The sequence below is a fragment of the Bombus terrestris genome, chromosome 10 (genome assembly GCF_910591885.1).
Source record: "Bombus terrestris chromosome 10, iyBomTerr1.2, whole genome shotgun sequence".
Taxonomy (NCBI): domain Eukaryota; kingdom Metazoa; phylum Arthropoda; class Insecta; order Hymenoptera; family Apidae; genus Bombus; species Bombus terrestris.
In genome coordinates this window covers 19,377,035-19,390,363 of record NC_063278.1, presented here as the reverse complement: position 1 = coordinate 19,390,363, position 13,329 = coordinate 19,377,035, and the positions used below count along the sequence as shown (strand labels likewise).

At 31.8% G+C, this 13,329-nt stretch overlaps 1 protein-coding gene across 15 annotated transcripts in view; it reads right to left on the bottom strand.

The window, feature by feature from the left end:
- Window positions 1-13,329, bottom strand: part of LOC100644530 (dual 3',5'-cyclic-AMP and -GMP phosphodiesterase 11) — a 146,746-nt gene that overhangs the window by 14,104 nt on the left and 119,313 nt on the right. For 10 of the 15 annotated variants that reach the window (XR_002308130.2, XR_002308129.2, XM_048409719.1 and 7 more), the window contains one exon: window positions 3,692-3,935. Coding sequence is in view for 13 of the 15 variants with exons in the window: in XM_048409719.1 (XP_048265676.1) it covers window positions 3,692-3,935 (244 nt within the window). In the remaining 2 variants the exon portion in view is untranslated. The remainder of the gene's footprint in view (window positions 1-3,691; window positions 3,936-13,329) is intronic. The other 5 variants (XM_003398546.4, XM_048409722.1, XM_048409723.1 and 2 more) reach the window with 1 other exon arrangement.

Sequence of the window (13,329 nt, the reverse complement as noted above, 5' to 3'; positions counted from 1 at the left end):
AACAATTAATTAAAGTTTGTTGACGCTTATATATAGCTTGCTCTATAAAGGCAACATTGTGACACCATTTTCTAGCATTATTAATAACTATTTAGAGATGGAAATTGTACTTGAATTCTGTAGTAGAGTATTCTCACTGATATATAGAACACTTTCCAATAAAGAGTCAAATTTTTCAATTTTGGCACTTACAATGTTTGCACTCTTTAAATGCCTCGTTTATTTTATCATTATAATATCATGTGACAGTTACTCTTAGATTTTGCGTCTGTCTCGTCACTTTCCTGTTCAACAATTCTCGTTACAATCCTAAATCCTTCACTTGTTTATTTTATTATTAAAATATCGTGCGATTTAGTTAGTCTAAAAAAAATTCGCGTTTATCGTATCAATCGATCCGCGACAGGATAACGTTAAGATGTTTACAGTTTCTGCGAGATATTGTATAAGCCAATTATTATATTATCTTTTCCCTTTATCGATTTCACTTTATAAATTCTGTTTATCATGTAATCCTTTCCAGTTCCAAATGGTAAACTAACTATTTCTTAACACTGAAAACTAGATAAGATGTTTTTTGCCGGTAACTGCTACTTGTAAATGTAAATTTATACACATGGGTAACTGACCGTACGGCCTGCAAGACTCATACTACTTGAACACATCGTATCGTCAGTTGTTGACAACATTTATCCTCCCTTTTTTTGCAAATTAACGCATTAGTTTGCGGCGAAGCTTATACGTTATGGTTTCATTTTTGGTCACATTGCTTTAGATACGCGTAAATTATTGTCGCTCGTACTCTTAATAGCTCTTTAAATGAGTACAACAAGCATCAGATATTAGGAGAAGATTAGTGAAAATTATATCTCTACGAAAGCAGCCAATGAACATTAAGAAGCAACAAATGAATAATAGATGCCTGTAATTTGTATCGCTCCATTAAAAGTAACATATTTGGAATATAATTACACGAATTATTCTTAATTGGTTGATAAAAAGAGTATTTAGGAATAATAAGGCTGTTCTTAAAATAAAAAAAAATAGGACGGTAATTATGCGTTGAGTATTTAGTCCATACGTTATACGGGTAACGGAAAACGCAATTTATAATACGCAATTTAGCTTCACAAGAGGTTCAGATAAAATGACAATTTAATTAATACAATTAAGTACGTATCCGAAAATAAATTGCATCCTTGATTCCATTCTACATTTTTATAGGAATATAATTATATATTATTTATATGTATTAAGAGCAATAATTCCATAGAAATTTTACACTAAAGTTAGACAAAAAAGAAAAAAATTCGTGATCACAAAGTGTCATTTATTGTATCTAATATGCAGATGGAACTAATGTTATAAAAAATATGTTATAAAAGAACGATGTAGGCATTTAATGTTTTAAGGCTTTAAGATAATATTTTATGATTTTTATGATTAATCATGAATATCATATATTTTATTCAACATGTGATCATGAAAACTTATATTAGAAAAAATAAAATATAGTGAATATAGTAAATTCTCGAAAGATTAAAGCAGGTAATTCGGATAACTGTAATTAAGTTATTGTTACTTTGCTTTTCCATCGAAATCTGACAGCCACCTTCGGTTCTTGACATAAGATGCCGCAACATTTCTTCTCGAATTCGGATAAAGCAACAATTTTTACGTACTGCACTTATTTAAGCAACTAGAAAAATACGACTTGAAAACAAATGATCGCGAATGCATAAATTTCGCTAAAGAATATATTATAACAAACTACTGTCACTTTCTATAAATCTATGATCAATGCTAACGAATCCAAATTTAGATTAATATCAAACTAAAAGGTAAAACGAAAGTTACTTGAAATACATAGCTGCCAGTGTAAGACACGATGATGAATTGATAATATCGCATGGAGCTACTTGAGCAATAAATAAGTTGGACAGTTACCAAGTATCGAAGGAAAATGTATAGCAGCAAAATATGTAGATTTATTGCGAGAAAATGTATTTGCATCTAATGAAAAATTCATAGAATACGGGATATATAAAAAGTATATGTATTAGCTGTGAAGATTGTTAAAAAAGTGATAGAAAGAAAAATGATATATCGTTGGTTATTTGGCCATGCAATATTCCAAACTGAAATGCTATTCAGTAATTATCGAGACGAATTAGATATGCAAATATCGGAAACAACTTGGTACCATTGCTTATTACTATTATTTAACAAAATTTACCGTTATTATTTATCACCTCGGTAATTATTAAATACAACTACGTAACCGTCATTTTATCACGATTTTCTAACGCTGCAACTTCCTTCGTGATAAGTTTTACTTTTGATTCGAGCAAACATGTTGTTCGTTAATTTTGCTATTAGCCCGATATTCAATAAAATTATTTCCTTCGCTATTAATTCGAGGATTGAATATTTTTATTGTTATTATATTTATGTATTTAAGACTGTACCAACCTTTATTTGCATTTATTTTCACATTTAATTTTATTACCCGTTCTTTTTCCCGTTATTTTATTCAAACGCAAAGTCTAATTAAATACCAACGAGATTCTACAGACGAATTGACTACAGTAGCAAGAAGACAATCAAGTACAATTCTTAGGTACATTCGCTACCAGCGTTATATTGGGTCGTAACATAAGTAAGTTCCGTTAAACTCAAGATTTTTCTTTATTTGACCGAACTTACTTGAAGGTTTCTTGTAGGCAACGCTGTAAACGCAAAAATTAAAACATGTTTTTTTTATCGTATAACATCCTACATACCAATGGGAACACTGTGGTACAGAATTTAAGAGCAATTTCTACTTGTAATAATAATATTAAATTAAAAAAAAAGTAAAAATTTCCAATAGTGTATATACAAAACGATATAAATGCCATTAAGCGATGAACATGATCGAATATTAAATACTATCAATTTTATGATAATTCTTACTCGGAATATTATAAAATATATTTTTGTAATAAAGATTTTGTAATAAATCTTGAAAAAATATATTTTTTGTTTTATACAAGTTATCTAGGGACAAAGAAGATCGGTACTTACCGTGCCAGCAAATTTAAACGAATGACACATTCGGTTTTCTCTGCAACTAATAAATGACACATACAGACCTTTCTACAAATGCATTTCTTTTTCTGTCGAATTTCTACTATATTAGTCCAAAGAATAGAAAATTTTATGACGAATTTGGATTGTCGTACATTAAAGACCGTACAACGATCAGAACAAATTAAATTTCGAAAATGATTTTAAGTCAAAGAAGATACTTCACTCTCCTACAAAATTCGATGTCTGCCACTTACACGGTTGCCTATAAGAAGTCCTCATTTATGTTACAACTCGATATACCTGATGTCCCAAAACTAATTTAGATTTAATTCTATTTATAGTGCGGAATAAATAAACAATGCAATTGATGCGTTTGATTAACAAAAAGGAATGCATTGTTACTGTCTACAAAAGTATATTGTACAAAAGTACAAGGAATAAAACGTATCCTTCGATGGACGTTATGGTGCACGATGTACCTGTTGTACTAGCAAACATATTAATAATAATAAGTCACCTTTATATTTTGATAAGGACCTTTCATAGACGCAATTATCATCAACCCGAATTCAATATCGTAATAACGTATCTCAAACTATGTGATCATTTTGATAACAACCTGAGAAAGTAATCGTTGACGAAGTCGGGGTGTTCGTCGAGCCAAGCCTCCATGCGGGCGTATTCCGGATCGTAGACGGCGGAAGTCGAAGAATAGTAACCACCGGCGGACTTTCCATCTTGCACCTGTTGCAATGTACCCTGACCAGCCATAGCAGTTTGCACCCCTTGCATCCCCTGCACACAAGGAGCTGCCGTCTCCGCCGTCATCCTCGGTTCTTCGATGCTCCGCAAGTGCAGGCCTACTTGACAAACCAACTATCATCGTTACGTATTCTTTTTTGCGTTTCGATTCTTAAACTAAAAAGCAAACTAAACTTTGAAAGCAGATTATTTCATGATTCGTGATTTCTTCGTTGGAAAACATTGCCAGAAATAGATGAAAAACACATCCTCTTGGCAAATAATGCAGGTTGAATGCGTTCGCGTGAACAAAATGAATAAAATAAAAAGAAATGAAATTAAAATATAAACTTTCCTATGGCGTATCAAAATTGTTATTCTCAATTATGTTTTCATACGGTCGATAGGTTACCGAAGAAAACGTTGAAAAATACAGTGCATATGAAAAAGTAGAATAGAAGATTGCCGATGTAAAAATGTAAAATAAATACTAAATTGGTTTTAAATAAAAATCTTCGATCAAATTTTCATTTTATTTGTATTCGTTGTAGTACAATTTTTATTTCATACGCTTGTAAGGATCATTATATGTAAATATATCAAGTAAATTATCCTTCATAAGGAAAATAATAATTTCACCAATTCAAGAAAGAATAAAACTAACGTATGTATTGAAGATGAAATCGGGGAAAATTCGTCGTAATTTGATGTATTGAAAGGACTCTCAGAACTCGGCATTGCCACTTTATTCCGCGACAAATAGGTTTTCTATAAATGGAGAGGGAAAAAGAAACGGGATGAAAAGAAAAAAGCGGCAGGTAATTGAATTGTCTCAAAAAACTTAAACCAAAGTCGAAGAACAAATACAAGAAAAAGGCACCAAAAAAGGTTTCGAGTACATAAAGAGATAAAAAAAAGACGTGTTAAATCAAATTTAAATGTGGAAAAAGTGGATTGTGAGAAATAATAATGTAAATAATAATATAACGTTCTGGTGTAAATTCTATCTGGAAAACAATTTAGGTGAAACAATCACTGTTCGTAGTAAATTATCAATTACATTGTACTATAAACAAAGAGTAAATAAAAGATAAAACATTTTTATATGTACAAAAAGATTGTCTCGAAGCTTAGCGATTTGGAAGTTTGCGCTACAAGAATTTTCTCTCGGCAAATACATTATTTATAATTTCGCATTATACTGCAATAACTCATTAATTAAAGTTACATAGACCTTCCTGCTTTAACGTGTTGCTCTACATGTGTAAGTATTAATTGATACAATAGAGAGATAAAGTTTCGAAATTTTAATATGAATAAATGTAAATTTACGAATATTTTACAAAAATACGTGATAAATTACGTTAGAGATTATGCATGATAAATACCTGTGTTGCTGCGTGCAAATGCATATGATAAAAAATTCTGCCAAAATATAAACATCCACGAACATGAATGTATGCACTCATAGAATGAGAAAGAGAAGGGGGAAGAGACAAAGAGAGAGAGAGAGGGGGGGGGAGGAGAAAGGTAAGTTAGTAAGTACCAGATTGAAATCTTTTTAATGCTGGCAATTAACGTCCACAAATCCTTGGGACGATTTGCAACAGGGTGCACCACGCAAATTATCATACCACAAATAAATATATTTTATGAGAAACGAAACGTCGAGATATGTTGGTATATTTACACATATTTACAAAGGATACATTGTTCGCAGTATACGTTTGTGAATTTCTTTCATACACAATAAATTTCGAATTATCAGATTCACATTTCAGTCGTTTTAAATAAAATTCCACACACGACCTGCTGAGTACAATGACTTGCTCAAAAAATCTTGACAGATGAAATTGACTTCTTAATTGTGGAATTGATTCAATAATACGTAGTAACTGCTACTACTACTCGCCAACTAATTAGTTTCGCTGTGTCAAAACGTCACGATACGGAATTTAAAGTATTCATAGCTAGTCTCGAACTTACACACATTTTTAAATAAATCGTTAAATCAAAGTTAATATCCATATGCAGATTACACCACAAATCTCACCTGTCAAAGTTATTTCAAAATTACATAGAAGCAAATGTTTCCTTCTTTTCATGTTTTATGTGATTTTGATGTGAGAAACTGGTCTCGACAACAAAGTTTGAACAAATCTCACGCACTATGAATATTATATCCTTTATAATTCTAGGTGTTCTAATAAGCAGGATGTTGATAACTTATTCTATTTAGGAGATATTCATTTGTAACAGTATCAACAATCATTTGTAACAGTTTGCAACTCATCGTGTATCGTTATAGACAACGTCGTGGTCACTTTCTAAATGGTCATTTCCCATTGAGATTTTGAAGACTTACTCTACAGTCATCTTTAAAGAACAATAAGACATTGACTTATTTAGCTTATTCGCGAATTACACTTTTTATTGGAATAGAATCAACCAATCATAAATGAACAACTTCCTTAGAAATCAATTCGTCAATAAAAAAACGAGAATTCTTCTCTCAAGTAATATATCACGTCACTCAGTTCTTTACATTTCTACCACGTAACGTCATATCGTGTTGATTCCGACGCAACTAAATGCTGTTTAGAACGTAAGTACAAAACGCAATGAAAAAGGAACTTCAACCTTAATTTACCGTAAGGGATGTTCATTGTTATATCTTAGAAATAAGAGATACTTGGAATAGATTTTATAATAACTGCCAAAATCACATAATTCGTAATCTTTCCCCTGAAAAATATTTAGAAATAGATATAACGTATTTTAATTTCCAGCAATCAATGAGATATCAATTAGTACAACCTTGCACCTATTGTATGCCTCATAACAAACAAGTATTTTCTTTCGTCATTTGATTTTACGTTACTTAGATCATAAATGAAAGTCGATAAAATTTCTGATAAAATTCGACAAAACTTCTAGAATTTAATAGGATTTTCATGCCATTCTTTTTTTACGATTAAAAGTTTGCAAGTTGCAAACTTCCATGAACATGGATACGCATTTTGTCGTAAAACAAGATTATGTACAGTGGATGTAGAAGATACTGGTACACTCTTTAAAACGCAATAACTTTTCTAAAATTAGATCAAACGACTTGAGGGTTTTTTTTTAGAAATTAGAAGAATTAGTTTGCTAAACAACGAGTAAAAAAAAGGTCACTTTTTACAGATTTTTTCATCTAAACCTGTAATAAAAAATTTAAATAACACGTTCTGTAGATATATTTCACCTATTACACACTGAGAACATCGAAATCGATTGATGTAGAAACAAGCGAAAGGCATCGAAAGGTATAGATTTAATAGATCGAAAATCGTGAAAAGCTGCGGCTTTCACCATTTTTAACCGTTTATAGCTCATAGCAACGTTAACCGATCTCGATAAAATTTTCTGTAATGTAGATACATATGACCAACGTAAAACGACAAAACGTACTTTTTAAATTTTCATTTACATTCCATAGACTCAGATAAGAAAGTCGTAAAAAGTGACCTTTACTATTTTCGTCGCTTTTCCGACCGATTGCAATTTTTTTGAACCTCTTCTTATACGTCATCCATCGTCGTCTTTTACAAGTTATCATCGTAAATTAATTCTTCTAACTTCTCGAAGAAACTCAATTCACTGACCATTGGTTTGTTCCAATTTTTAAAAAGTTATTCTGTCTAAAAAAGAAAACAAAAAAAAAGGAGCGTACGAATACTTTTTGAATATGCTACCTGTGTTGCTTTCATGCGTCTTTGAAACTTAATTTCCATACGCTTCTGTTCCACTATATTTTCATACGCCAGTATAAAAAAAACATCTACCAAATAAAGTAAAACTCTTTTATGTTGCAATAAAATAAAAAAGTGTCAACGTGCTTTCTTGTTTTCACAGCTTCTTACTCGTAATCCTTAAAATGTTTCCGATACAACGTATGGAGACACGACGGAGTTGCATAAAGTTTCAAAGGCTACGACAGAGTCAAGAAATGGACCATTATTCCGGAATATCTCTTTCTTTCTGAGCATTTATTTTCTGAGCATTTATTTTCTGAGCATTTATTTTCTGAGCATTATTTTTTACAAGAATAATTGAAACGTTAATTGAGTATAAAAACTGAAACTGTTTGAGCAGTTTGCATGGGATTTTCCATTTTAATCCAGTGGTTACAAGTAGCTCTCATAGATGAAAACCATAAAAAAAGTAAATCATCGGCAACTATACCAGAAATTTACTTAAAATGCAATGAAAATATCGGTTGATTATGTCTTCCACTTCCAATCAAACTTCAGAACGACGGCGAAGCTGGAAATGACATAAATGAGAGCTTAAAGGTATTTCGCATCTGCTTCAACGATCAAATGACAAACCTACGTTGGTCTAATAATTCTGGAAAAAATTGGAAGGTATTGGAAATCAAGTCGGAGTTTGATAGAATTTCTATAAACGTCCAAAGAAATAATTTTTCTTCAGAAATGCTGTCATTACATATGTCATGTATTCACGTTATATTAGTTCCAACGGCTAGTGAAAGTATTCGAATACTTGTGGATATGTTTTGTGAATATGATACATTTTGAAATTCCATTGTCATCGAAACCGCATCTAACTATCACGGTTATATTAATAAAATTTCGAACAATCTCGAAAATATTTTTATATTATAAGTAAGATATATTTTACAGAGATAATGAAAGTATTTAAACAAGTAATCATCCACGATAATGATAAGTCTCGGTATCCAGTGAGACCATCTTTAACACTCTCTATACGCTGACTATGATGACTATTAATACTGTATACTACTGTTTTACTGGATATAAGATCGCAGTAAACACTTTGCAACTTCTAAATATATTTTCAGATTAGATTCAAATTTTGGCAATGTACGACCGGCAGTCGCGTCTCGTTATATTACTATTATGCTAAGAAAATATTAAAATGTTTTATACGCACAATATGCACATACAAATTTTCTATGGTATGTATGTAGGTCTATATAAGTAAGATCAAACGCATAAAGTATTAATTAACCAAAATAAAGCGTTACGGAGCTTCTAGGCTACCTTTCGTTGATATCAATTTGCACACAGAAGTTTTTGTTATACGACGACCTCGTTAAATTGTCGAAAGAGCAACGAAGATGGAATATAAATTGCAAGATGGTAGTGCAGCAGCAATGCCGGAAATTCCGAGACGGCATGGCGTCGCGATTAAATTTATATTCATTTCACGATCAACTGACTCAACTTTTGAAACATTCTGCGCTATCAACACAACCGTTACAAAAAAAGGCACAAATTATGATATACTAGAGGTTTGCATACAATTCTATATGACGTCGTTGTTGTAATAACCTCCCAAAATTTTCTTTTCTTTTTTTCAAATTTATACTATTTTGATTACATTCTAAATAGGAAAGTGACGATATTTGAAATTACACATTTTCGAGTACGATCTAATGTTCTACTACGAACATCTGAAATACAGCAAAGTTTCCTAACTATCTACTTCGTAACCTAAAATTATTATTTCAAATTTCCACTTTTAATTGTAAGTATATGTTGAGTACAGATACGGCAGGTTATTAGAAATTACGCCATAAACTCTATATTACGAATATCAAACACTTTTCAACTATTTGAAATTTAAATATTGAGATATTACGTAACTAATAATTATACAAGTTACATGTTTTGGCAATAACTCAAAAATATGTATATGTGCAGAATCATTTTAGTTATGCATGAATCGTGAATACAAAAGTATTGACAACGGATTTAATTTACGATTCAAATATTTTATTTGCTTCATTTAAATATTTGTGATTGGCATATTGATAAATGCATAGTCGGCGAGAGCGCAGTTTCAGAATTTAGAACAGATGTAAAGGAAATAGATATTTACTAACAAGGAGATGGCAAGAACTGCGTAATCTCGAAACAGTTGGCTGTATGTACATACTTCAAATTGACGATAAAACAGTCCCAAAAATATCTGAGCATATAACTCTTTGTTTTCCAGAATAAACCCTTGTAGATTATATTTACTTTCGTTCAATCTGAAATTAGCTAAATTTAAGTATACTTGTCAAATCTTCAAAGTCGATTATCTCGAAAATAAAGCCTCGGATGACAAAATATTGTACCGAATCTTTTTTTTTTTTTGTTTTCTACATGTAGAATCACATCCTGCTCTATTTTACTACGATTAACCATGCCATCCATATAAAGCACATAAAATAACTGCAAAGAACCAGAAATACGACGTTGCCAACGCAACGATTCGTGTCTCTTCATGCTCAAGTATTATACGTAGGTACAATAAATTTTTATGACGTGATATCTGCCATAAAACAAAATCGGAGTATACGATATAAATTCGATACCGTCCTACAACGAGTCGCATGATTTTATAGTTAGGAAAATTTGGAAATCTTAATCAATTTGATACGAGCGAAGAAAGATCGTTCATTAACATAAATAATATTACGTGGTCTACACGAGAATATAAAAAATGGCAATTTGGTGGAAAAAATGTTCGATAAAAAAATATCTGGAAATATGTATAACGGAAATATAACGTTCGGCTTATGTTGACTCAGAATAATAGAAAATTATAGTACGCTTTTATGTGTCTATCAATCTTGAAATTTGCGTCAAACAAGGAACATGAAATTACCATCGTCCCGGCAACCATGAACGTTGTGCGTGGCAAAGAAAACGAAAGAAAGAAAGATACGATATCATAGTTGACAAGGTGATTTATGGCGCCATGAAACTAATCTCATGGCTTTTTAAGATATCGAAAAAGGTTGCAAATAAACCATGTTACTTTGTTCTATCGAGCAAGGCGAATAAAGAATATAGATAAAATCGGGTAAGTGGCTAATACGATTTTACGAATTATTAACTTCTAGTTCAACCGAATACGAGAAGCTGCTTACAGTAAGAAACGTTACTTGCGACAGCGGATTCCCAACCCGCAAATTCCGAAAGTTATGAAACTTAGAGTATATGTAAAGAATATATAGGTATGTATTATGCATTTTTTTCTTCTTCTTTTTTTTTTTTTTTACTATCCAAATTTACCCTAAGGGAGTAAAATTGACCCCTGAGAACCCGGCCACTTTCCGCTTTTGCGATATAATACGCAAACTGTAAAAGATAGAAAAAAGGTTTTCAGGCAAAAGCTACTTCTAATATTTTAGATCATGGATTAGCAGATATTGGATTAGGAGCTGATAAAGAATTTATCAAGAGTTATAACGCAAAAGCAGAAAATAGCCGGATTTTCAGGTGTCAATTTCACCCTTAAAGTAAATTTGTGCAGCAAAAGACAAAAGAAATTGCATAATATATACCTATATATCCTCTACTCTATCTCTAAAGTTTCGTAACTTTTTAAATTTGTATATTAGCGGTCGTCCCTTGCTACTTTCGCGAACTTCACTGACGTCCATTGGAAACATCAAGAAATAACCATTTCGTATAGGAGTTAGTATTCACGTCTGGCATATGATAATAGCAATCGATATTGCATGTTCGTCAACAGCAGTAAAATACTTTACGATACTTTTATGCCACCATGATATATGTACGTTTATATGACTCTTGCTATACAATCCTATTATATATTTATATACTTGAAGATATCCTATATTGTATATTTTAATATAATAAAATAAAACGCAACTATTTACCATACAGAAATACAATTTTTCTAGATAAATCTTCGAAACTGATATTGTAGAATATAGCCACATTCTTTGTTATGCTATATATCTATACATAGTCAGCAACTTTCCTATACATATCCAATTTGCAAATAGCTTGCAAATAAACGTTAAGAATATCATTAAATTCGCTCGTGAATGGCTTTTAATTTCATTCTTACACCTTTGCATATGTATTCATATAATACACATTCTTACAAGTATCGAAATATCGAACATCGAATTACAAATATTTAAGTGAAAGTTATACATGGTTTTACGTGAAAAAATAAAACCAAAATGTAGAATATGGTTTTCTTCTAGATATTATATTTTCGAGTAAAATTGATTCGAAATATTACGTCTTAATTACTTAATTACGTCTGGGCTTAAAGCATCTTGCTGTAGATTAATGTACTCTCTACTTACGTTTATGTTTATTACGTTGGATAATGCGAAGCACAAAATGGGACACATTCAGGCATGATAAACCTTGTTCCAGATTAGAAACGGATGAGAACATTTTCTATACCGTTTAATCTTGACTTTTTAATCTTAAACTTTGATTTTAGAATTGACAACAATTCCTATAAACGCTTATGACACCGCCGCTTTGCTTCGATATTGGCACAACTCGAAACTTCGGAGGAGAGGCGTTTTAAACTTTACGAACAAACGTCTGTCGGTTCAGCAACATTATAAGGCTGACTTAACACAAGATACGCCACTACTCGCGAAAAGAACACAACGCTTCAGTTGTAGCGTTAGAAAACGACTGAAGATGAACACGTGTAGTTGTAAAACTAAGGCCATGTTGATAGCAGCACAAGTAAGCAATTTCGCCTACTGACGTATAGCTGATGGAATTATACATATACATACCACTTTGCATGATAAAAGTAAAAACATAATATATACCTTCTATTCGGTAAAAAAAAAAAATTTGAAATACTTTATGTTGTGCCACTATCAAAGCAAAACAGTGATATGTTCGATGTTTGTAATTCGTCAGAAGTACAATTTATCTATGGCTGGACATGAAATAGAGCGAAGCAAAACAAAAAGCATCAACCATATTTAAAGCAATTTCTTCTCTATGAACAACTTTTATTTTATTTTATTTTCCATTTTTCGTTTCCCGTAGAGCTATTTTTCTTTTCTGATCGTAGTGCCACTGTGTGTGTACGCCGCGTATTTGCGAAACACACGAACGAACCATCTTTTATAAATATTAATTCTGTTACCTTTAAAGAGACGTAGAAATGTGATATTCGTATAAGTGTACACTGCAGTACTAAAAATGTCAATGAAACAGCGCAGTGCTACACATGGAAAATCGTAGCCCTTGATTGTGCGTGAACGAAGAAGGTACACCATTTCCTTAACGCTACCAGGTCGTAACTCTTCATTTCGCGAGAGACTAGCCGACGAAGCTGATGAAAACATTTCACGCAATAACTTGCAAAGATACAGAGGTCCGTACCGAACGACCCGACTTCATTTCTCCCTAAGGTACATTAAACCGCAAACATTCGTAGAAAAAGGGAACCAATTTGATTTCGCGGCAGTTTAAATTAGCGCTATATCAAAGGGCTGTGCGCGATTCCACGCGGCCAATCAGTGTATCAAGAATTCTTTTCTTGGTCTTCGATAATACAAAATCTTAAGATAGCGACATCATGGGAACAGATAGCATTAATCGAGTACGTACGATTTTACACGAGGAAGGTAATTATGAAGAACAATGTATCAATAATTGGGTATATTGTGAACTGTAGATTAAAAAAAAAAAAAAAATG